General features: G+C 40.2%; 2 protein-coding genes across 2 annotated transcripts; one reads left to right on the plus strand and one right to left on the minus strand.

The window, feature by feature from the left end:
• The first annotated feature begins 1,245 nt into the window (after positions 1–1,245).
• FCER1A (Fc epsilon receptor Ia) lies at positions 1,246–11,989 on the plus strand. The gene is made up of 5 exons (XM_007171802.2): positions 1,246–1,325; positions 1,766–1,786; positions 8,142–8,396; positions 9,909–10,166; positions 11,640–11,989. Exons 1-5 carry the CDS (start codon positions 1,271–1,273, stop codon positions 11,837–11,839), a joined length of 789 nt encoding a protein of 262 aa, XP_007171864.2. The 5' UTR covers positions 1,246–1,270; the 3' UTR covers positions 11,840–11,989.
• Positions 11,990–16,632: 4,643 nt separating this feature from the next.
• On the minus strand, positions 16,633–20,511 carry LOC102998119 (olfactory receptor 10J3-like). Its single transcript, XM_057555832.1, has 2 exons — positions 20,414–20,511; positions 16,633–17,602 (listed from the first exon to the last, which is right to left on the minus strand). The coding sequence occupies exons 1-2, from the start codon at positions 20,509–20,511 to the stop codon at positions 16,633–16,635; spliced, it is 1,068 nt and encodes a 355-aa protein (XP_057411815.1).
• Between the last annotated feature and the right edge of the window lie 5,517 nt (positions 20,512–26,028).

The following is a 26,028-nucleotide window of genomic DNA, read 5'->3' on the forward strand; positions in this document are numbered from 1 at the left end:
TACGTGCAGTGACTTTATGTTTAATTCATTAGACTTAATTCAAGAGTCTGTGAGGAAAAGCATGGCATGATAGACTGGGGCCTTGCTTACTTTGTACTGCCTCTGCCTACTTCAGAGTTTTGGCAAGGGCCAAATAATAATACTGCATATGAAAAAGCTTTGTAAAGGGCAAACCATTGTAGATATTTATGGGGTTATTATCTCCAGTATCACTATCAATACCAAATCCTGGAAGAAGGTGACCAACTCTGACCTAGATTTAAAAAACAGAAGAATTAGGCAAAGGGGCCCTGGAGGGAGGAGAACAGATGCGGATTTATAGGAGAAAGGGTGATCGTGCTGGAGATTAGAAAGATAAAAATGGAAAAATGCTGGGAAAGAAAAGAAAATAAATTATATGACCGAGATCCCTGTAAGTTAAGGCTTAACGTCCGCCTTCCTGTGTTGTGAGCCCCATCAGGACTCCATGGGAGAGAAGGAGTCTCTGAAAATATCTCTAATTTGGCTGGTTGGATAGTGTATCATCAGGGAAGCAAATGAAAATTTGTGGCTTTGTGAACTAATGTTTCAGCAGGAAATTAGGTAACAAGGGGGTTGGTAGCTCTGCAGAACCACAGCAGAATTTCAGCAATTGCTGGCCATACTTGTAGACATGCATAAACAATATATCATCATGATTAAGAGTTTTACTCTGGGGTTAGATTTTTTAAATATTTTGAGCCCCAAATTAGCCATTTACTAGGGAATACCCTAAGACAAGCTACTTCACCTCTCTAAGCTCCAATTTTCTTATCTATAAAATGTCGATAACAATGGTACCTCCTTCATAGGGTTATTGTGAGAAATGAATGAAATACCAGATGTATTTATCATAGTGCCTGGCATATATTAGGTGCTGAATAATTAACTGTTGTTGTTTTATTCTGCTCTCCCTGGCACCCTTTTCTAAGTTTGAAATGACATAGCTGTACATTGACAGACAGTTTAAGAAAGCTCTGTGCCTGTGTGCCTAGCTCTATGCCTCTTTACCACTAGATTCCAGATGTGTACACAGAGGTGGGATGGAGAGTGCAGTATGTGGGTAAATACAAAATTGCCCTATTAGGCACCACCCTGAATATTATCTCCAGAGAAGGAAGCAAACCTAGGTGCAGCTGATGAGTTAATGAGATATGAAACAGAGAACATTTCCTTCTCCTTTTTAGTTTCAAGCTTACTCTAAGGCTCTAGGTCTCTCCAGGCCAGTTGGCAGCTGGCAGCCACAGAGGAAATGCCTACTGCCATGGGAACCCCTGCCATGCTGTGGATAGCTCTGTTGCTCTTCTGTAAGTAGAGATCAGTTACCTGCCACTGAAGGGGCCAAAATGGATTGAGGGAGCAGCTGGAGTGGGAAAGTTGACTTTTTCTAGGCTATGTGCAAACCGTGGGGAATTTCCCAGGGATTTTCTAGGCTATGTGCAAACCGTGGGGAATTTCCCAGGGATTCTGTAAGGAAGGCAAGCTGGATAGCAGAGGAAGTGGGGCTGAACACCATCTAAGGGGGAAGCTGGACTGAAAGTCTGGTCCTTACTATCATGCTGGCATCTTCCAGAGGGCAAGGGAAGAAAGACAGAAGCTCCTTCTTTCCCTGAGTCAGATTCCTGGAAAGATGGTTGGTCCTTAAAACTTCGTGGATGTAGACCTCATCACCATTTCCAGATCCCAGTCTTTAGGTGTCCAGAAGGCTGGGAAAGACACTAACGTATCCTCTCTGGACTTTTTGCAGCTCCAGATGGCATATCAGCAGGTGAGTCCTCTGTCCTTGTTCCCTCAGCATTTCAATGTGTCTGGGACTTGCCCTCCCTTCACTCTTTCCCTTCATCCCATCATCTATTTTCTAATGATTATTAATCTGCTCTTTCCTGTCCAACCCACTTCCACCTTGCATAATCTTCCTTTTTTCCCCCATTCAAAAGTTTCCCACATGCCACTTCATTCTCTCAAGTCACCCTTTCCTCTTTAATGCCAACAATCATGTCTGTTGAGCATCTAAGTGTCTCAGCCACTCCTCCAGCCACTATCATGTAAACTCGTTCAATCCTTTTTTTAATTTATTTTTAATACAGCAGTTTCTTATTAGTTATCTATTTTATACATATTAGTGTATATATGTCAACCCTAATCTCTCAATTCATCCTACAACCCCCCCCCCACCGCTTTCCCCGCTTTGTGTCCATACATTTGTTCTCTACATCTGTGTCTCTATTTCTGCCTTGCAAACCAGTTCATCTGTACCATTTTTCTAGATTCCACATATATGCGTTCATATACGATATTTGTTTTTCTCTTTCTGACTTACTCACTCTGTATGACAGTCTCTAGGTCCATCCACATCTCTACAAATGGCCCAACTTCGCTCCTTTTTATGGCTGAGTAATATTCCAATGTATATATGTACCACATCTTCATTATCCATTCGTCTGTCAGTGGGCATTTAGGTTGCTTCCATGACCTGGCTATTGTAAATAGTACTGCAATGAACATTGGGGGTGCATGTGTCTTTTTGAATTATGGTTTTCTCTGGGTATATGCCCAGTAGTGGGATTGCTGGGTCATATGGTAATTCTATTTTTAGTTTATTAGGGAACCTCCATACTGTTCCCCATAGTGGCTGTATCAATCTACATTCCCACTGACAATGAAAGAGGGTTCCCTTTTCTCCACACCCTCTCCAGCATTTGTTGTTTGTAGATTTTCTGATGATGCTCATTCTAACTGGTGTGAGTTGATACCTCATTGTACTTTTGATTTGCATTTCTCTAATAATTAGTGATGTTGAACATCTTTTCATGTGCTTCTTGGCCATCTGTATGTCTTCTTTGGAGAAATGTCTATTTAGGTCTTCTGCCCATTTTTTGATTGGGTTGTTTGTTTTTTTTGTTTTTGTTTTTTTTTAATATTGAGTTGCATGAGCTGTTTATATATTTTGGAGATTAATCCTTTGTCCGTTGATTCATTTGCAAATATTTTCTCCCATTCTGAGGGTTGTCTTTTTGTCTTGTTTATAGTTTCCTTTGCTGTGCAAAAGCTTTTAAGTTTCATTAGGTCCCATTTATTCATTTTTGTTTTTATTTCCATTACTCTAGGATGTGGATCAAAAAAGATCTTGCTATGATTTATGTCAAAGAGTGTTCTTCCTATGTTTTCCTCTAAGAGTTTTATAGTGTCCAGTCTTACATGTAGGTCTTTAATCCATTTTGAATTTATTTTTGTGTATGGTGTTAGGGAGTGTTCTAATTTCATTCTTTTACATGTAGCTGTCCAGTTCTCCCAGCAACACTTATTGAAGAGACTGTCTTTTCGCCATTGTCTTGTCTCCTTTGTCATAGATTAGTTAACCATAGGTGTGTGGGTTTATCTCTGGGCTTTCTATCCTGTTCCATTGATCTATATTTCTGTTTTGTGCCAGTACCATATTGTCTCAATTACTGTAGCTTTGTAGTATAGTCTGAAGTCAGGGAGCCTGATTCCTCCAGCTCTGTTTTTATTTCTCAAGATTGTTTTGGCTATTGAGGGTCTTTTGTGTCTCCATACAAATTTTAAGATTTTTTTGTTTTAGTTCCGTAAAAAATGCCATTGGTAATTTGATAGGGATTGCACTGGATCTGTAGATTGCTTTGGGTAGTATAGTCATTTTCACAATATTGATTCTTCCAAACAAAGAACATGGTATATCTCTCCATCTGTTTGTATCATCTATGATTTCTTTCATCAGTGTTTTATAGTTTTCTGCATACAGGTCTTTTGTCTCCTTAGGAAGGTTTATTCCTAGGTATTTTATTCTTTTTGTTGCAATGGTGAATGGGATTGTTTCCTTAATTTCTCTTTCTGATCTTTCATTTTTAGTGTATAGGACTGCAAGAGATTTCTGCTTATTAATTTTGTATCCTGCAACTTTACCAAATTCATTGTTTAGCTCTAGTAGTTTTCTGGTGGCATCTTTAGGATTCTCTATGTATAGTATCATGTTATCTGCAAACAATGACAGTTTTACTTCTTTTCCAATTTGTATTCCTTTTACTTCTTTTTCTTCTCTGATTGCCATGACTAGGACTTCCAAAACTATGTTGAATAAGAGTGGCGAGAGTGGATATCCTTGTCTCGTTCCTGATCTTAGAGGAAATGCTGTCACTTTTTTCACCATTGAGAATGATGTTTGCTGTGGGTTTGTTGTATATGGCCTTTATTATGTTGAGGTTGGTTACCCCGTGCCCACTTTCTGGAGAATTTTTATCATAAATCGGTGTTGAATTATGTCAAAAGCCTTTTCTGCATCTATTGAGATGATCGTATGTTTTTCATTCTTCAATTTGTTAATATGGTGTATCACACTGATTGATTTGCATATATTGAAGAACCCTTGCATCCCTGGGATAAGTCCCACTTGATCATGGTGTATGATCTTTTTAAAGTGTTGTTGGATTCTGTTTGCTAGTATTTTGTTGAGGATTTTTGCATCTACATTCATCAGTGATATTGGTCTGTAATTTTCTTTTTTTGTAGTATCTTTGTCTGGTTTTGGTATCAGGATGATGGTGGCCTTGTAAAATGAGTTTGGGAGTGTTCCTTCCTCTGCAATTTTTTGGAAGAGTTTGAGGAGGATGGGTGTTAGCTCTTCTCTAAATGTTTGATAGATTCAGCTGTGAAGCCATCTGGTCCTGGACTTTTGTTTGTTGGAAGATTTTAAATCAGTTTCAATTTCATTACTTGTGATTGGCCTGTTCATATTTTCTATTTCTTCCTGGTTCAATCTTGGAAGGTTAAACCTTTTTAAGAATTTGTCCATTTCTTCTAGGTTGTCCATTTTTTTGGCATAGAGTTGCTTGTAATAGTATCTTATGATGCTTTGTATTTCTGCAGTGTCCGTTGTAACTTCTCCTTTTCATTTCTAATTTTATTGACTTGAGTCCTCTCCCTCTTTTACTTGATGAGTCTGGCTAAAGGTTTATCAATTTTGTTTGTCTTCTCAAAGAACCCGCTTTTAGTTTTACTGATCTTTGCTATTGTTTTCTTTCCAATCCATTTATTTCTGCTCTGGTCTTTATAATTTCTTTCCTTCAGCTAACTTGGGGGTTTTGTTTTTTCTTTCCTTAGATCCTTTAAGTGTAAGGTTAAATTGTTTATTTGAGATTTTTCTTGTTTCTTGAGGTAGGATTGTATTGCTATAAACTTCCCTCTTAGGACTGCTTTTGCTGCATCCCATAGGTTTTGGATCGTCATGTTTTCATTGTCATATCTCTCTAGGTATTTTTTGATTTCCTCTTTGATTTCTTCAGTGATCTCTTGGTTATTTAGTAACGTAGTGTTTAGCCTCCATGTGTTTGTGTTTTTTACGTTTTTTCCCCTGTAATTCATTTCTAATATCATAGCACTGTGGTTGGAAAAGATGCTTGATATGATTTCCATTTTCTTTAGTTTACCAAGGTTTGATTTGTGACCCAAGAGGTGATCTATCCTGGAGAATGTGCCATGCACACTTGAGAAGAAAGTGTAATCTGCTCTTTTAGGATGGAGTGTCCTATAAATGTCAATTAAATCTATCTGGCCTATTGTGTCATTTTAAGCTTGTGTTTCCTTATTAATTTTCTGTTCAGATAATCTGTTCATTGGTGTGAGGTGTTAAGGTTCTCCACTATTTTTGTGTTACTGTTGATTTCCTCTTTTATAGCTGTTAGCATCTGCCTTATTTATTGAGGTGCTCCTATATTGTTTGAATATATAATTGTAATATCTTCTTCTTGATTGATCCCTTGATCATTATGTAGTGTCCTTCCTTGTCTCTTGTAATATTCTTTATTTTAAAGTCTATTTTATCTGATATGAGTATTGCTACTCCAGCTTTCTTATGACTTCCATTTGCTTGGAGTATCTTTTTCCATCTCCTCACTTGCAGTCTGTATGTGTCCCTAGGTCTGAAGTGGGTCTCTTGTAGGCAGCATATATATGGGTCTTGTTTTTGTATCCATTCAGCAAGCCTGTGTCTTTTGGTTGGAGCATTTAATCCATTCACATTTAAGGTAATTATTGATATGTATGTTCCTATTACCATTTTCTTAATTGTTTTGTGTTTGTTTTTGTAGGTCCTTTTCTTTTCTTGTGTTTCCCACTTAGAGAAGTTCCCTTAGCATTTTTTGTAAAGCTGGTTTGGTGGTGCTGAATTCTCTTAGCTTTTCCTTGTCTGTAAAGCTTTTGATTTCTCCATCGGATCTGAATGAGATCCTTGCTGGGTAGAGTAATCTTGGTTATAGATTCTTCCTTTTCAACACTTTAAATATATCATGCCACTCGCTTCTGGCTTGTAGAGCTTCTGCTGAGAAATCAGCTGTTAACCTTATGGGAGTTCCCTTGTATGTTATTTGCCGTTTTTCCCTTGTTGCTTTTAATAATTTTACTTTTTCTTTAATTTTTGTCAATTTGATTACTATATGTCTTGGTGTGTTTCTCCTTGGGTTTATCCTGCCTGGGACTCTCTGCGCTTCCTTGACTTGGGTGGCTATTTCCTTTCCCATGTTAAGGAAGTTTTCAACTATAATCTCTTCAAGTATTTTCTCGGGTCCTTTTTCTCTCTTTTCTCCTTCTGGGACCCTTATAATGAGGATGTTGGTGCATTTAATGTTGTCCCAGAAGTCTCTTCGGCTGTCTTCATTTCTTTTCATTCGTTTTTCTTTATTCTATTCCACAGCAGTGAATTCCACCATCCTGTCTTCAGGTCACTTATCCGTTCTTCTGCTTCAGTTATTCTGCTATTGATTCCTTCTGGTGTATTTTTCATTTCAGTTATTATATTGTTGATCTCTGTTTGGTTGTTCTTTAATTCTTCTAGGTGTTTGTTCTTTCATTCTTCTAGGTCTTTGTTAAACATTTCCTGTATCTTCTTGATCTTTGCCTCCATTCTTTTTCTGAGGTCCTGGATCATTTTCACTCTCATTACTCTGAATTCTTTTTCTGGAAGGTTGCCTATCTCCACTTCATTTAGTTGTTTTTCTGGGGTTTTATCTTGTTCCTTCATCTGGTAAATAGTCCTCTGCATTTTCATTTTGTCTATCTTTCTGTGAATGTGGTTTTTGTTCCACAGGCTGCAGGATTGTAGTTCTTCTTGCTTCTGCTCTGCTTGTGTTGGAGGGTCTCCTGCAGGGGGCTGGGGAGGGGGGGTGGATGGTGGCTGTGTCTCACCACAGGGACAAGGACACTGGCAGCAGAAGTTCTGGGATGCAATCCTTGGCATGAGCCCTCCCAGCATCCACCATTAACCCCACCAAAGAGCCTGTAGTCCTCGTCCATTTCTTACACCATCATCGCTATTATTATTATTGCCATTTTATAATTGAGGATGCTGAAACTCAGATTAAGTGATTTGCTGGAGGTTACACAGCTAACAAAGGACTGGATTGTAACATAAGTCCCTTGAATCCAAGTCTTTCAGCAGCATCATCTCTTCCTCATCACCCCCTGGCTGCTTCTGAAGTTTCTGTTCAAATTTGTACCACATCTCTTTGTCCCTGAAAGCCTTTTAAGACTGATCCTCTTGGTGCTTCTCACTACCATCCAGAATTGACATATATTTTTAATTCCATATTCACTCACAATTAAATAGTCATAAAAATTTAAAGCTGGGAGAGATCATGTATTTCATCTAGTCCAATACATTAATTCATCCATTATTCACTCATTCATCAACTCAATAAATATTTAATGAACACTTACTATGTAATAGTCACTGTGCTGAGTTATGGTTGAACATCACAGACATAATCTCTGCCTGAAGAGACTGAAGTTTCATTTACAGATATTGGAACTGAAATCTAGAGAATTAGAGGGAGCTATCCTACATCACATAGTAAATTTGCTTGTTTGTTTTTGAATATCCTGCATTTGTGTCTTATGTTTCTCCTTAGGTTGGGAGCTTTGTGGGGCCACAACACCCTTTTCTCCTTCCTTTAATCCTAGGAATCAGGGCAGTTTCTTATTACCAATGGTATAAGTAAGGGTAGACTGGTCATTGATTGTCTGACTATTGGTATGTCTGTACTTTGGAGGCTGTACAGTTTTCAATGATATTTTTCCCCTTCTATATCTCTTTCCACAATCTGCTCTTCTCAAAGCCATCTGGAAATCTAAGGTATCCTTGAATCCCCCATGGAACAGAGTATTTAGGGGAGAGAATGTGACTCTTACATGTAGAGGGAACAATTCCCTTGAAGATGACTCCACTTTGTGGACCCACAACAAAAACCCTTTGGAAGTAAAAACTTCACGTTGGGACATCGTGAATGCAAGCATCCAGGACAATGGGGAATATAGATGCCAAAACAAAGGAGTTATCATGAGTGAACCTGTGTACCTAGATGTCATCAGTGGTAAGTTCCAGGGTTATGGAAATATCAGTTCTCTCATGTGAGGAATGGCCCATCTGAAGATGGGGAGAAAGCAAGTTATTCCAAGGCTTAGGGCACCAAGGTGGGACTCAGGGTCTCTCACCAGACCTGTCCATCTCTCTTCTTCTACCTCTACTCCTTCTGTCTGCAATTCTGCCTTCTTTCAAGATTCTGGCAATCTCCCAGTGTTACTCCTCTACTCTATTTCACTTCTGACTATCTTTTCTACATAGGTGCAGATGCATGTTTTATGGTCAAATGGCATGTTGGATATGTGAACATTGCAAAGAGCTGTATATATTAAATAGGATCAAAAGATTGATTTAAAGATTTGCTCTGCAATTTCCATGTATCACAACCTGAATATTAAGTTGCAATCTTCATTTTGAAAGATCTCTCTGTACATTCCTCATGTCCTCTGCTTTTACTTCAGAACAAATCTTATGTTTGCTTCATCTTTATCACTCTCCTACTGTCAACAATTAGTGCAGCATGTTCAGGCACATGTGGATTAGTTCGTAAATGTTGAATGAACAAAGCAATGATTTTATTTGCATGGCTAGCTCATTGTTATATTTTGCTTTATATTTTTAAATAAAAAAATATTTTAAAGCATAAACATACTTTGTATTTTTCTCTAGTAAAAAGAGATGTTTCAACAGCTGTATACAAATTCCAAATAGAAACTAAAGCAGTGTAAAATATCTTCTTTATTTCTTTGGAGTAGATTCTAGAAAAGTTCTCAAGGATTGCTCCTAAATAAAATATGCTTGTGCAACCTAGCCACATTTCCACTGAAGAGTCTCCTTTGGTGAATACTTTTCAGTTCTTAAAATGACATTAGCCATGCAACCTGACTCAAATTTTACTGACTCATTGACAAACGTTGGTTGAGAAACTACCAACTCCTAAGTATTGTGTTAGGCACTGGAAATACGATGTAAGGAACAGACATGCCTCAGACCTCTGAAGTATAGAGCCCAATGAGGAAAAGGACATCCAATCAGTAATTACACAAATAACTAATTAAAAGTGTGATACATGTTCTGAAGAAGTCAGAGGCTAACTGTGACTAATAGAACTGGGAAGCACCTATAAGGTTAGAGAGGACAAAACAGACACTCTCCTAGGCTAAGACTCCCCAGGCAGAGTAGGTTTATTTCCCCCTTAGTGACCAAATGCAACAATGGAGCTGAGTGGCATAATGGGTTTCAGACCTTCTACGGGTGGGCTCATTAGAAAGGTCAGTGATGTTGTGGTCCCAGAATTACTTTTCAGGAGGAGAGAGGATTTATCAATAGAGGAGACAGGCTGTAAGCATTATTTTGTGTTTCCTTTTTATTGACCTTATGAGCCAAGAAATGGGTTAATGATAAAAGTTTCTGACACACACTCTCTGCATGACCTCTTTTATCTATTTTTTTAATTTTATTTTTATTTATTATTAATTTTATCTATCATTGTTGAATAAATGACATAACAAATGCTCTTCAGACTGGCTGCTCCTTCAGGCCTCTGCTGAGATGGTGTTGGAGGGTGAGCACCTCTTCCTCAGGTGCCACGGCTGGAGGAAACTGAATGTCTACAAGGTGACTTACTTCAAGAATGGCAAAGCCCTTAAGTACTGGTATGAGAACCACAACATCTCCATTACCAACGCCACAACAGGGGACAGTGGCACCTATTACTGCATGGGCACAATTCAGCAGATACGCTATACTTCTAATCACCTCATCATTAAAATTGAAAAAGGCAAGTTGGTGAAGGAAAAGGAAGGAGTCCATAGCAGGGGAAAGGAGAAAGAATATTTGAGCCTAAAGTGATAGCAGCTGTAGAATGGGGGCTGCTGTGATTCCTTGGAAAGTCTATTAGACTTGCAATGAGGGCACCAGGGGTAGAGTGTATCCCTCAGTCTGTCTTAGATTCCTTACTTGTTCAATGGCAACAGTGATACCTGCTCACATTGAATTTTTATAAATATTAAATGTAATATTTGTGAAATGGATTGTTAAATACTAGCCAAGCAAAGTCATCTGTTGCTCCTGGGATGAAACTTATATTTATCAAATTGAAAGAGAGTTTCAAAGTTGAAGGAACAAAGGCTATAAAGAACTTGAAGAGTCTATTCTAGCCTAGGAGGGATGGGAAAGGAAACCAACAAGTCAATAGGTTGTGTGCCTGTGAATTAGGAGATGAGAGAGAGGGCTTGATGAGGAAAGAATAGGCAGGTGGGCTGCTTCTCTAGCCAATGAAAAAGGCTACTCTTTCCAAACTTCATATAAAAAAGTGAGCCTTTGAAATATTTGTCTTGCAATGAAGAAATCAGACTTTTGCTTGGTGGACTTTGCCCATGTTAATATCTTAAAAAGCATGAGACCAGAAGCCAGAATTAAGCTCTAATGGTTGCTCTCTGTTAACTAATTTGAGACCTGTTATTTTATTGTTGCTGGGCTTCTAGTACCCTTATTTGTAAACTAAAGGATTTGGACTAGACTCCACTAGAATCACTTGGGGAACTAAAAAAAAAAAAAAAAAATTGGTGTCTGCATATCATCCCTTGAGATTCTGATTTAATTGGTTTGGAATGAGGCCTAGGCATCAGTATTTAAAATCTCTTTCAGGTAATGGTAATATGCAGCCAGTGCTGAGAACCATCAGTCTAAGTGATCTGTAAGTAATTTCTGGCTGTAATATTTTAGGGTTCTATAATTCTAGAGCAATCACAAAAAATCAGTACTTTGCAAATAGGGTAACGGAATCACAAAACAGTGGAATTGGAAGGCAACTTAAATATGATCTAGTCCAATATCTTCATTTCACCCAACAGACATGCAATAAATGATGACTGACTGATTGATTGATTGAGAAATAAGGCACTGGTGACCCCCTGCCCTCATTCTGTCTCCTTTCCACCTCTGAATCATATGTGGATGTTGGTCTTGTCAGCTCCAAGGAAGTGGCCATCTTTCCTATGACCCTTCCCCTTGGGCATACTGGCTAGACAAACCATTAGACAGGGGCTGTGGGGGAAATACTCAGGACTCCCTAGGGCTCCAGGGAGCACAGACTGAGGAACCCAAACTCATGAGTGTTTTCTCTCTCCTCCTGGATGCCATATCATGCTAGAAAATGAAAGACCATGTTGGGTCCTTCTCTTAGGGAGGATGAAACCCTTAAACTCATTTTTCAGTTTCTAATATGAGTTATGTTTCTTGTTGCATCTAGATTCCACTCCAGCTCCCCAAAGCAAATATTTCTGGCTACAATTTCTTATCCCATTGTTGGTGAAGATTCTGTTTGTTGTGGACACATGGTTGTTTATCTCGACCCAGCAGCAGTTCACATTTCTCTTGAAGATTAAGAGAACCAGGAAAGGCAACAGACTTATGGACCCACAGCCCAGACCAGAACCCCCAAAGAACTGATGTTACTGCTCAAGAAACATCTGCAATAGCAATTTCTTTCTGGCATTAGCAATTGCTTCTTAATGGTTAAACACAGCTCACAAGGTACCAAGTGCTCAAGGCTTTACAGAACTGCTTCATTAAACTAATCAAAACTGGTCAAGTGACATGTAATAGTAAGTGCTCAATAAACATCAATTAAATAAGTAAAAGAATGAATAGATTCATTTATTAGTATTAAAAGAGACGTACAACTTGAATAAAAGAAGTATGAAACCACGTAACATGACGTTCCTAAGTATTTGAGGCTTGCTAATTTCTTTTCTGCTTCTAGAGGCAAGAACCATGAAGTTCTAGATTAGAAATGTTCTCTCTTCTAATGTTCTCTCCATTGTAAGTCTGAGCTAGGAATGAGAAGACATGGTAGGATGCTGATGAAGTTGATCATTTTTATGCTCTCTCTTCAACTTAGTATCATATGAACTTCTAGTTCTTGGCAGAACCTGGGGCAGGCTTGAGCCGTAGGTCTCTGGGGATGAGGCTCAGTCTAAGATTTCCCTGTGATTGTTTCACTCCTCTAATATCTCCCCAATTTAAATCTTGTATACCCTCTTGCAACACCTGAATTAAGCACCTTAGAGAAATTCTAGCAAATAATAATCATAACTCTCACTCTGAAAACAGTCCAGGACTGAATAAGATCTCAGACAAAGACACAATCTTTGATATCCCACCCACACCCCACCTCTGCTTATGGAGACAGTTATCGTGGGGGCCTGGGGAAAGCATCAGGGAGGAGAGGCAACATACTATCAGTGCTGACCAAGAGTTCACAACAGGCAACGGACGATCAGAGCACCTTTAGTTTACCTGTGTTTTTGAACAATTGATAACGTAACATAAGGAAGAAGTGAACTAGGGGGGACATTTGTAAATATCCATGAGACTGACAAGGCCCATTTTCTCTGAAGGATGTTTGGGGCCATAAAGCAGAGAATAATTATTAAAGCTTTTTTAAAAAATATATAGGTATTTGGTGTTGAGGTGGGGTAAATTTTCCCCTTGACCTCTCTTGAGTTTTTGTGGCTGAACTAATAATAAAATCTACACAAGACAAATTAGCAAGAGAAAAAGTAATACTTTTTAATTCATGTGCACAGAGGTCTCATAGAAATGGGACCTAAAAAGTGGTCAAAGCAGGCAGCTTTTATACTTTTTAGACAAAGAAATGATACATTTGAGAGGAATTGACAGGACAAAGAAGGTTAGGTTTGGGGTGCTCAATTCGTGAAGAATCTAAACAGAGTTTGGGCTTGAGGTGGTAAATAAAATAAGTAACAAGGTTTGTTTATATAGGCTTCTAAGCCCTGAATTCCCTCTCTCTGGCAATAAGGGTGTCCTTCTACCTCCAGATGCAAGGAGTATACCTCTCATGTGCGAGATTTATTTCCTACTTTCAGGAAGACAGAAATATATATTGAAAATGAAAAAATAGGAGGATATATCCTTTTTCATATTCTTTTCCATTATGGTTTATCACAGGATATCGAATATAGTTCCCTGTGCTATACAGTAGGACCTTGTTGTTTATCCATTCTATATATAATAGTTTGCATCTGCTAATCCCAAACTCCCAATCCATCCATCCCTGATTCTTAAGTAACTTTAATTCAAAATAATCGATATGTCATTGTGGCATATTTAGGGGCAGCCCACCCTGAGTCCCAACACTGGTATGAACCTCCTTAACACTGTCCCTTTTTTAAAAATCATTTCAGAGAGACAGGAAATGACCAGATTCTCGGGGAACGGCCTTGGTACTTGGCTTTGTGTAAAGAAGCCTGCAACCATAGGCCAGGAAAAGTCCCTACAGGAAGCTCCTTGGTGTTGTTCTTGGACACTTCCCTACCTTTAAGGAAAGACAGGAGGTCTGTTAGATGTTACAGCCTTGAGACCACAGTCTTACAGAACATTCATTAACAACATCTTGCCTCACAGTGTTTTACACACAGTTATGCATCAGGCTAGACAGCAAATACTCCTTTATATGGTCTGAGGCCAAGTGACCCGGAGTTAAGAATTGAGAGAGACTGAACATGGATAGAAAGTCGAGGCTTTATAAGCTTCAGATACATCTTCTAAGGGATTTTCTGAGTCTCTGAGTGACTTTTACCTCTATTTTCACTTTTTCACATTTTCACATTTTCACTTTACCTCCAATTCACTTTTACCTCCATTTTCATCCTCACTCCCACCTTGCAAGGGCTATGGACAGGGAACAGACCTGGAAGTTCGAGCTGTTGTTAATCAGCTATGTGACTGGGGCAAGTTCTTGCCAGTCTCTGAGATTCCATTTCTTCTTTGCAACAAGGGGCGTTTGGACTAGGTGGTCTCTAAGCTCCCTTTGAGCCCATTTTGTCCTTCATTACGTGGGAACCCAGTTCTATGTGGTGACCTCCCAGCACAAAGGCTCAGAACACATTCCCAAAAAAGCTCCAGTGTGAATTTCTCCTTCATCCTCTACACACTGGTCTCTCCCTTCATTGTGCTCTCCCATGTATCTAAATTTCAGGTTCATATGAGACTTATGTCTACCATTTATTTCCACCTTTTTTCTTCCTGATATTCATACATCTGTTCCATAGGGAATGTGGAACACACAGTGAGGTCTTGAGTATTTTGTGGACCCCCAAAATATGGCATTTATAAAGCTGTTTTTTATTTTAATATACATAAAGTCTATCTGTGCCAGAGAGGAAGTATGGATGTTATACAAATGATTAGAATAGAAATAATTCACCCCAGCTTCACCCTTGGGGTTTCCTCTGTTACCTCCAATATCTTACCAGATTGGTCTAGGCCAGTCCATAGAGCAAATTTCTTTCCCATGATTGCTGTTCCAAATTGTCTGCTACAAAATGTCACAAACTCTCAATAATTAGCATTGGTTTTTGGAAATCAAGGTGGTAGCTCCCTACTAGTGGCCAATGGAAGACAAATTTCCTTGGCTACCTCAAGAGTGGAAACTCGGACAAAAGATACACCTTGTATTTTGGGAAATTGAGTACTTGAAGAAGAGCTCTGCTCTTTCTCTCTTCTCATTAAATGGGAAATAGGACAACAAGAGCATCTCCTTGAAGTCAGAGACGGAAGCTTTATGCTGAGAATGGCAGAGGTACTCGCCAGCCTGGGTGCCCAGAGAAACTCAGAGAGTAGTATTGTCTCCCTGCCTTAAGTTGTCTACCCAGCCATGGACAGTTAGTTACCAAGCCAAAGTCCCTATCTGGTGCCTTATCAGAAACTGACACTGGTCATCAGACCTTTACCTAACAGCTTTATCTAGACTAAGCAGAACACAACTCAAAAAAAAAAAAAAATTTAACTGTTTTTTGGCTATCCTTGGCTATACTAACAGAAATAAACTCACTCTATCTTTTCTAGAAATCTGGTCACAAAGGCAAAGATATCTTTTATCTCTGGTCAGATAGCACACGCCAGTGTTTCTTGGCAAAGCTAGACATGTTAACTTGACTTAGAAGATTTGTTAATTTCCACTGGCTTGTCTTATCCTCAGCACCCAGCTAACTTCATGACACTCTTACAAGTGAAATCTTGCCTCTGCAGCATCACCCCATGGGATCAGCTGGATTCTGGAGACTGCAAGAACTGGGTTTGAAACTCAGGTTATACCTGTTCTTCAGTATAGAAGGCCAGAGTGGAGTGGAAGGATGAGGGAGAGAGGACCTGGGCAGATGCCTTCACCTTCTGTGATGCTCAAACACGAACTGCTGTTTTTTAACTCAGGTTTTAAGTTGGGAGTATCTAAGAAGAAATTTCTGAAGATTAACCTCTGACAGCTTAGGAACTTACTGGAAAATTTTTTCATTAAGTCAAGCTTCAGATTTCTGCTCATTAATAAATAATTTCAGAAGTTGTAGTTAAAGTGCTTACATTTATAACACTATTTCAAAGATTTAGGTCTACCCTGCAAAAGGAACTATGATTTTGCTTGGCTTCTTCCAGCCTCCATCCTCTTTCACTCCTGAATTGGAGATATGAAAAGCATTGAACTGTTCAGCATGCTCTCCTTTCCAAATTGGAGTTTTCTCACCTAGGCATCTTGGGACTATGGACAACCCACCTCTGTGTGCTAGTAGCTGATGATTGTTTGCGTTCCCACATTTGTACTCCTCATTTCCAGGAACGGTCAGTTAGGGCAGTTCTATCCACTTGGAGAGTGTTGGGTTTGTTTGTTTGTTTGTTTGTTTTTGGCCTTCTGAAGAGTCCTCAGGCTGTGATGAGATATTAGTAAGCAGCAAAAACAGATTACAAGAAAACCTTCAACGTCCACAGAAAAGGACATGCATGTGTCTCCACACTTATTTGTTACAATTTTGCATAAATTACTCACACACCCTTAACAACAACAGAGGTTTTTCTGAGGTGGTTTCCAAACACTTTGTTCATTAGCTTTTTAGAACCTTGATGGATTTTGTGCTTTACTGGAGTTGTATAACCCAATATATTCTCAGGGCATATGTAGATGTGTGCATGGGTGTGTAGCAGAACATAGGTATGAGTGATCCAGGCAGGTAAATCTTTCCCCTCTATTATTAAGTGTATGCTAAGTCATTTTCTATCCTCTCTAAAGGAGGGCACAGAGAACCATGACTAGCTCAAATGGAAGCCTCCAGTTTTAGCACCCAATTCAATTTAGTCTATTCTTCTTGATCCCATACTTAAAGGTATTATTGATAGAGCATTAAAATTAATACATATTTACAAAATGAAAGAAAAGGCCTTCAACAACCTCCTCACTGAGAGGAAGAGGGGCTTTTGCCCCTGGCTCTGCACAGAGCATCTTTGACCTTCTTGTTCCTCAGGCTGTACACGACGGGGTTCAGCAGAGGAGTGATGACAGTGTTGGTCACTGAGATGAGTCTGTCCTGCCCCAGGGAACTCTGGGACTTAGGCTTCAGGTAAATGATGGAGGCACAGCCATAGTGGATGATGATCACTGTGAGGTGGGAGGCGCAGGTGGCAAAGGCCTTCTTCTGACACTCAGCTGAAACAATCTTGAGATTGGTGGAGATGATGAGGACATAGGAGATGAAGACCAGGCCCATGGGTAGAATAAGGACAAAAACACTGACAACAAAGTTGATGATCTCATTGACAGTGGTGTCTGTGCAGGTCAGCTTCAGCAGGGGTCTCATGTCACAGAAGAAGTGAGAGATGACAAAGGCATCACAGAAGGACAGGCCAAAAAGAGACGTTACCTGGACAATGGCCATACCCAGGCCAATTCCCAGGGACCCAGATGCCAACTGGATACAGGACTCTTTAGCCATGATCACTGAATACTGTAGTGGGTTGCAGATGGCCACATAGCAATCATACCCCATGGCTGTGAGCAGGAAGCAGTTATTGATACCAAAGGTGAGACAGAAGAAGAGTTGAGTGGCACAGCCTTGGATAGAAATGGGCTGATGAGGACTCAGGGGGCCAGAAAGCATACAGGGAATGATAGCCACAGAGTAGCAGGTCTCAGAGATGGACAGCATGCTCAGGAAAAAGTACATGGGAGTATAGAGGTGACGGTCCAGGTGAATAACAGTCACAATAATGACACTGCCAAAGAGAGTCAGCAGGTACAAAGTTAGAAAGAGAACAAAGAAACCAAGCCTGTGCTGCCAACTAAAGCTGAGGAAACCTTCAAAAAGGAACTCAGTCACAGCAGTGGAGTTTGGCTTTAGCAATGAGGGAGGTCTAGGTTTAAAAGAGCTGGGCAAAGGAAAGAAATGTGTGATGAGTTAATCCTGAAAGACAGTAGGCTGGACCAAGGCCTTCAGTAAAGGGTATGTCCATCCTCTGAGCAATGCCCAAGACCTCAAGGGTCATCAGTGTTCAGCTGTTGGTCACTTGCTCAGAGCCATCACCTTCCCCCCACCCTCTTCTTTTTTACTATGGAAGTGTTACCCCAGGGCCCTGGGGTTGATGGCAGAGATAGATCTGAGAAGGAAAGTACCGACACATCAAAAGGCAGATTTGTAGAAATAATTACCTAGCCATTGAAGAGGTGAGTCCAGGTCCAGGAAGAAGCCCAGTTCTATAGTTCCTCCTCCAACACTCTTGATTTAACCCTCTAAGCATCCAGTGAGGAACAGTAACCTAAGTGAAAGACAAAAGATACCTGAGGCTGATAACCTTTCAACACTGTCAAAATGCACTGTCAATATCAAATGTCCCATGAAGGTCCTAGAGTGGCTTCTCCTCCCCAGAACCCTAGGTCCTAGGCTTCACTTCCCTAAGCCCTGCACTAAAATCTACTGTGATCATGAAAGACTCAAAAAGGGAGCACTTCTAGATATTCTAAGGCCATGCAGGTATTTAGCTTATTTCCATGAATTCTAGCCAAAGGCAGGAGAGAGGCTGGAATAAATCTGAGGATATCCCTTCAAGTCGCTTCAAGTAGGGAATGGTATTCCTAGTGTGAGAGCAAAGATAAAGCTCATTTAATCAGTGAAGGGCCAGATGTTCTGTTTTTCACTTTAATTTTGCATATTCCAAGTTGTGATGAAGATAGAATTGAGCTTATTCCACGTGAGCTCAGAATTGGAGACTATACTGGAACAGAGTTAACCTTGCCCTTAAACCCATATCTACTCCTGATTACCCACCGTGTTTAACCATTACCTCCATTCAGGAAGCTGAGAACCATCCTAACTATCTCCCTTCCCTTTTCCATCCTGAAGACAGTGCTTCCTGAAATTCTCTCCACTCTGTCCCCTCCTCTCCATACTTTCTACCAACACCCAACTTCCGACCACCATCATCATTCTCTATGATGACTGCAATGGTCTCCTAACTAATCCCCCTCATTTCAGTTGACCTTAGTCCAAGTCTTCCTTCCGAATGTTGTCATAACATTGCTTTATTATTCTTTTTTTTCCTTTAACATCTTTATTGGACTATAATTGCTTTACAATGCTGTGTTAGTTTCTGCTGTATAACAAAGTGAATCAGCTATATGCATACGTATATCCCCATATTCCCTCCCTCTTGCGTCTCCCTCCCACCTTCCTTGGTGGTTGCAAAGCACTGAGCTGATCTCCCTGTGCTATGCGGCTGCTTCCCACTAGCTATCTATTTTACATTTGGTAGTGTATATATGTCAATGTTACTCTCTCACTTCGTCCCAGCTTCCCCTTCCCCTTCCCTGTGTCCTCAAGTCCATTCTCTACGTCTGTGTCTTTATTCGGGTCCTGCCCCTAGGTTCATCAGTCAGAAAGAGAAAAACAAATACCGTATGCTAACATAACATTCTTTTAAAAAAAGTCTGCTAATGGAGACTTCTTGCATAAATTCCTTCAGTAGCCCCTCTAAATTTTAAGCATAATATTTAAACTCATTTATAAATTGAATATAGTAATACTCCACAGAGTTGCCATAAGTATTACATGGGTTAATGTATTTGAAGAGTTTGACATGCACTTGATACATAGGAAGCCCTTAATAAATAGTAGTTTTATTTGTACTTCTTTTTTTTTTTTTTTTTTTTTTGATCACGCTGCACAGATCTTAGTTCCCCAACCAGGGATTGAACCTGGGCCCTTAGAAGTGAAAGTGCTGAGTCCTAACCACTGGACCACCAGGGAATTCCCTAGTACTTCTTTTTGTTTTCCACATATGAACAAGTTTAAATATTTAAGAGAAGCGGGAGGAGATAGACAGGCTTCAGCTTAGCATTCTAGGATGTGTAAAGAAGTCTGTGATTATCCTAGCCTTGATTTTATAAATTTTATCATTTCCCTTCCAATTGTTCATATGGACTTTTTCATGCTCTTTAAAAATCTTTCTTGAGGTACATTGATCAGAACAATGCACTGTTACATGTACTATATCAACACAGGTATGAATCGGGTAGAATAAGACTTTCATTTTTGCTTCTAATCCCCTTCTTGAAGATGCCCAACATTTTACTTCTCCCTTAGATCACAGTAGCCCACCCAGCTAATATATCTAAGACTAATCTTCAGTGACTTCTAGATTGCATTTCTGGATTATAAGTAATAGTTTGGAATCCACCACTATAAAATCACAGTTTTCATTATACTTGCACACTTGATTTGAAAGTCATCCAGGTTATTCTTTTTTTTTTTTTTTTTAATGGAGTTAGCATAGTCTCCTCAGTGCCTTCTAGTCCTGTGACTGATTTTTTTTTTAATTTTATTTATTTATTTTTGGCTGTGTTGGGCTTTTGTCACTGCATGCAGGCTCTCTCTAGTGTCAAGTGGGGGCCACCCTTCGTTGTGGTGCATGGGCTTGTCATTGCGGTGGCTTTTCTTGTTGCAGAGCACGAGCACTAGGCACGTGGGTTTCAGCAGTTGTGGCTCGCGGGCCCTAGAGCGCAGTCTTAGTAGTTGTGGCACACACATTAAGTTGCTCCGCGGCATGTGGGATCTTCCCGGACCAAAGCTCGAACCCATGTCCCCTGCATTGGTAGGCGGATCCTCAACCAATGCACCACCAGGGAAGCCCCCATCCACATTATTCTTATAATTTAATTCCACTTTCTTGGCCAGAAGATCTTACTCATGCTGGTAGCCTACAATATTTCTGTTTCCCTCCTCCTCCAGACCATTAATCAGCTCTAACTGTTGACACCCTAAAAAACTGTACCCCAGCACCATCATGTGGGAGACTCTAACAGATAGGACAATCAGTAAAGGGCTGCAGAGTGGGATGGGGAAATGAGAAACATTGGCAAGGGTAGGATTACTCATCTAGGGTGTAGGAAGGAAACATGAGAGACTAAAAAATAAGGAGAGTACAGATGGACAGAAACCTCAAAATTCATATAATGTCTTTGACTTTGGAATTTTTACTACCTTTTATTTCTTTCAAATAAATGACCCCCCCAACAACAAAAAAAAAAGTGAAACAAAGCCTGCCTGTGACTTCATCATGGATGAATATACTATTTACATTTTTCCTCCAGTGAAGAGAGCTTATTTATCTCATCATTCTGTTTTTTTGTTTGTTTGTTTCCTGTGAATAGTAAAATTTTGCTTCAAATCCAAACAAAACCATTTTTTCAATAGTTCAATGTGTTGAATAGTCACAAAGTATAAGTACTGTGCTAATACTAGGACAACAAAGATGACCAAAGAATGGTTCTTGTCCTCATGGAGCTTAGATTTTTGAACAGCCTTTTATAAAGGACCCAATTACAGGCCTTTGAAGTCTTATGTCCCTCTTTTCTACGTTAGTTTACCCATCCACATTTCCAAAATCATAGAAATCACAATATTCTCTAGGAGAGATCATGTTCCTCCTTGTATAGACTTATCACTGGCTGTGTGATAACTGAATATATACTATAATAAACATTCTGGCATATCAGGAAGTGAAACTCACCAAGTGGCCTAATTCTTGGGTCTCTAGAGAGCTGTATTCATTCCTGAGAGTCATAATCCCCACTCTGGGAATTTGCCTACAAATTAGATATGGATTTTTACAAATAGTTATGAAATGTTTCCCTGATCATTATCAGTGTCTTTCCTGATAAATATTTAAAACCTATCAGTTATCTAAATTTAGACCACATTGTAAAAATTTGCTATTTTAGCAAATAGTCTACTTTTTTTTTTTTTTTTTTAATCTGAAGGTCACTAATTTCTTACTGAGCAGAGCTATGGTTTAATAGGAATTTCCCCTTCACTGGCAAATCTTTAGATACCTCTTGGATGCAATATATAAAAGAACTGGACAGGAAGGAACAATGCCTATCCCAGTCTTCCAGTGTCTGAGATTAGAAGTGAAGGACAAAGTCACATTAATTTCCTCTAGATTCTCACAGCCCCTCCTCCTGGAAGAAGCTCCTCATTGAGTCACAAAGCAGTAACTCTGGCTTAAGGTTTATTTATAAGGTGCAAATCGTCTGTTCCAGACTCCTGGGTCTCCTTCCCAAAACAGCACTGACTGCTCCCAAGTGATCAATATCAGAAGACACAATCCAAACAGCAGAATACTTGGAGACCCTATTACTCAGGCAGCTCATTTCTTAATCCTGAGATTAATGTTTTGGAGAGAAGAGTTGCCCTGACCATTACCAGGGCTCCTTCCATCCTGCTACCCTTCCTATTCCTATAAAGTTGAAGGAAAGAACTAGTTCTCCTCCATCCCTAGAATGATGTTATAAAGACTGTAAGATGTAGATACAGCTTCTAAGTAAGAGAAGAGTTGAGGGGCAAAGATTCCAGAAAGAAAGAAAGAAAAGATATGTGGAAATGTTAGCCTGACACCCAATTCTTTGTAGTTTCCTTGAGGAACTGTAACTTGTTGTCTGTATTCTTTGGTCAAAAGACTGAAAAAATGGCAGTCTCCATATGCTTAAGGGCTATACCCTAGGCAAAAGGGTAAAGTGGAAATAAGTTAACCCTCACAAACACTGAATCCAGCTCAATTTTACTTAATCTCTATTTGTATTAATTTGCTCTTGCCTTTAGACTAACTACCCAACAGAAGATAAAATAAAACCTTCTCTAGAGGAAGATAATACAATGTACAGCCTCAATTTATTTTTACAATTTACAACTTTTTTTTTCATTTATAACAGAGGTAGGCAAACTACAGCCTACTGGCCCATGAGCCCACCAGTGGTTTTTGCACAGCCTGCAAGGTATATAATGGTTTTTACATCTATAAATGATATAGAGTGTCCAGGATGTGATAAAAATACAACAAACATACCAGGAGAAAAGACCAAAAGGCTAAAGATCAAGAAGAAAAAAAAAAAAAAAAAAGCACTCAACAGAAACAGACCCATAACAAAAATCACTGTATTAAAATTATCAGATACAACTTTAAGATAAATAGATTGTAGCAAATTCATCTAAGGTGACCCTCAATGAGTCACACCCATGTATAATACAATCCTCTCCTCTGGACTGTGGGCAGAACTGTGACTTGCCTCTACTACTACTACTTGCCTACTTGCCTCTACTACTTGCTTCTACTCTAAGAACAGTAGAATAAAGCAAAGGTGATGGATGTCACACCCATGCTTATAATACATCTATAAAAATTCACCTCAGCAAACAGGAACGAGAGATATTTCCTTGCTGGCTCTGAAGAAATAAGCTACCAAGTTTTGAGAGGGCTTATAAGAAGGCCATTTGGCAAGGAATGTGGACAGCCTCTAGGAAAAGAGCAATCTCAGTTGGCAACTGGTAAGAAAACACAACCTCTGTCCTATAACCACAAGGAATTAATTCTGCCAACAACCGTGTAAGCTTGGAAGAGTACCTGAGGCATAAGAAACCCAATTAAAAGGTCTAGCATATGTGTAATTGGAGTTGCACATGGATAGGAGAGATAGAATGTATCAGACACAATATATGAAGAAATCATAGCCATATGTTTTCCAAACCTGAGGAAAACATCAGATACAGATTAGAGAATCACTCTGAATTACACACAGGATATATACACATACGCCTACACACAAAAGGCATGTAGGCATATCATGTAAAACAACTAAAAAAATAAAGATAAAAAGTCTTTACAGTAGCTAGAGGAAAAAAGATACATTATTTTCAAGGAATAACAATAAGACTATTATATGACTTCTTGGTAGCGATAATGGAAAACACAAATCAGTGGAATGGCATCTTCAGGGTGCTGAAAGAAAATAACTGTCAAACTAGAATTCTATATTCAGGGAAAATCTCCCTCACTAAAAAAGCAAAACAAAGACATTTTTAGAAATGGGAAAAAAATGAGAGAATTCACCATCAGACCTGCATTAAGGAAATATCAAAAGGAGTTCTTCAGGTAGAAGGAAAATCCATCCTAGATGGAAACAAAAATGAAAAAAAACCAAAATGAATTTAAAAATAACAGAAAAAGAGAGAGGAGAAGACGGCAGAAGAGTAAGACGTGGAGATCACCTTCCTCCCCACAGATACATCAGAAATACATCTACACGTGGAACTGCTCCTATAGAACACCTACTGAACGCTGGCAGAAGACCTCAGACCTCCCAAAAGGCAAGAAACTCCCCACGTACCTAGGTAGGGTAAAAGAAAGCAGAAAAAACAGAGACAAAGAATAGGGACGGGACCTGCACCAGTGGGAGGGAGCTGTGAAGGAGGAAAGGTCTCCACATACTAGGAAGCCCCTTCACGGGCGGAGACTGCGGGTGGCAGAGGAGGGAAGCTTTGGATCCACAGAGGAGAGCACAGCAACAGGGGTGTGGAGGGCAAAGCGGAGAGATTCCTGCATGGGGATCGGTGCCAACCAGCACTCACCAGCCCGAGAGGCTTGTCTGCTCACCCGCTGGAGCAAGCGGGGTCTGGGAGCTGAGGCTCGGGCTTCGGTCGGATCCCAGGGAGAGGACTGGGGTTGGCGGCATGAACACAGCCTGAAGGGGTTAGTGTGCCAAAGCTGGCGGGGAGGGAGTCCGGGAAAAGGTCTGGACCTGCCGAAGAGGCAAGAGACTTTTTTTTGCCTCTTTGTTTCCTGGTGCGCGAGGAGAGGGGATCTAGAGCACCGCCTAAACGTGCTCCAGAGATGGGCACGAGCCGCAGCTATCAGCGCGGACCCCAGAGACTGGCATGAGACGCTAAGGCTGCTGCTGCTGCCACCAAGAAGCCTGTGTGCGAGCACAGGTCACTCTCCACACTGCCCCTCCCGGGAGTCTGTGCAGCCCGCCACTGCCAGGGTCCCGTGATCCAGGGAAAACTTCCCTGGGAGAACGCACGGCACACCTCAGGCTGCTGCAACGTCACGCCGGCCTCTGCCGCCGCAGGCTCGCCCTGCATCCATACCCCTCCCTCCCGCCGGCCTGAGTGAGCCAGAGCCCCAAAAGCAGCTGCTCCTTTAACCCCCTCCTGTCTGAGCGAAGAATAGATGCCCTCAGGCGACCTACATGCAGAGGCGGGGACAAATCCAAAGCTGAACCCAGGGAGCTGTGTGAATAAAGAAGAGAAAGGGAAATTTCTCCCAGCAGCCTCAGGAGCAGCAGATTAAAGCTCCGCATTCAACTTGATGTACCTGCATCTGTGGAATACCTGAATAGATAACGAATCATCCCAAATTCAGGAGGTGGACTTTGGGAGCAAGATATATTATTTTTTCCCCTTTTCCTCTTTTTGAGAGTGTGTATGTATATGCTTCTGTATGAGATTTTGTCTGTATAGATTTGCTTTCACCATTTGTCCTGGGGTTCTGTCCGTCCGTTTTTTTGTTTTACTTTAAAAAAAAATTTTTCTTAATAACTATTTTTTATTTTAATAACTTTATCTTATTTTATCTTACTTTATTTTATTTTATTTTATCCTCTTTCTTTCTTTCTTTCTATTTTTTCTCCCTTTTATTCTGAGCCGTGTGGATGAAAGGCTCTTGGTGCCCCAGCCAGGCACCAGGGCCGTGCCTCTGAGGTGGGAGAGCCAACGTCAGGAAACTGGCCCACAAGAGACCTCCTAGCTCCACGTAATACCAAACAGCAAAAATCTCCCAGAGATCTCCATCACAAAACCAAGACCCAGCTTCACTCAACGACCAGCAAGCTACAGTGCTGGACACACTATGCCAAACAACTAGCAAGACAGGAACACAACACCATCCATTAGCAGAGAGGCTGCATAAAATCATAATAAGGCCACAGACACCCCAAAACACACCACCAGACGTGGACCTGCCCAACAGAAAGACAAGATCCAGCCTCATCCACCAGAACACAAGCACTAGTCCCCTCTACCAGGAAGCCTACACAACCCACTGAACCAACCTTAGCCACTGGGGACAGACACCAAAAACAATGGGAACTACGAACCTGCAGCCTGTGAAAAGGAGACCCCAAACACAGTAAGATAAGCAAAATGAGAAGACAGAAAAACACAGAGCAGATGAAGGAGCAAGGTAAAAACACACCACACCTGACAAATAAAGAGGAAATAGGCAGTCTACCTGAAAAAGAGTTCAGAATAAAGACAATAAAGATGATCCAAAACCTTGGAAATAGAATAGACAAAATGTAAGAAACATTTAACAAGGACCTAGAAGAACTAAAGAGTAAACAAGCAATGATGAACAACACAATAAATAATATTAAAAATACTCTAGAAGGGATCAATAGCAGAATAACTGAGGCAGAAGAATGGATAAGTGACCTGGAAGATAAAATAGTGGAAATAACTACTGCA

Source organism: Balaenoptera acutorostrata, chromosome 1 (assembly GCF_949987535.1).
Source record: "Balaenoptera acutorostrata chromosome 1, mBalAcu1.1, whole genome shotgun sequence".
Lineage (NCBI taxonomy): Eukaryota > Metazoa > Chordata > Mammalia > Artiodactyla > Balaenopteridae > Balaenoptera > Balaenoptera acutorostrata.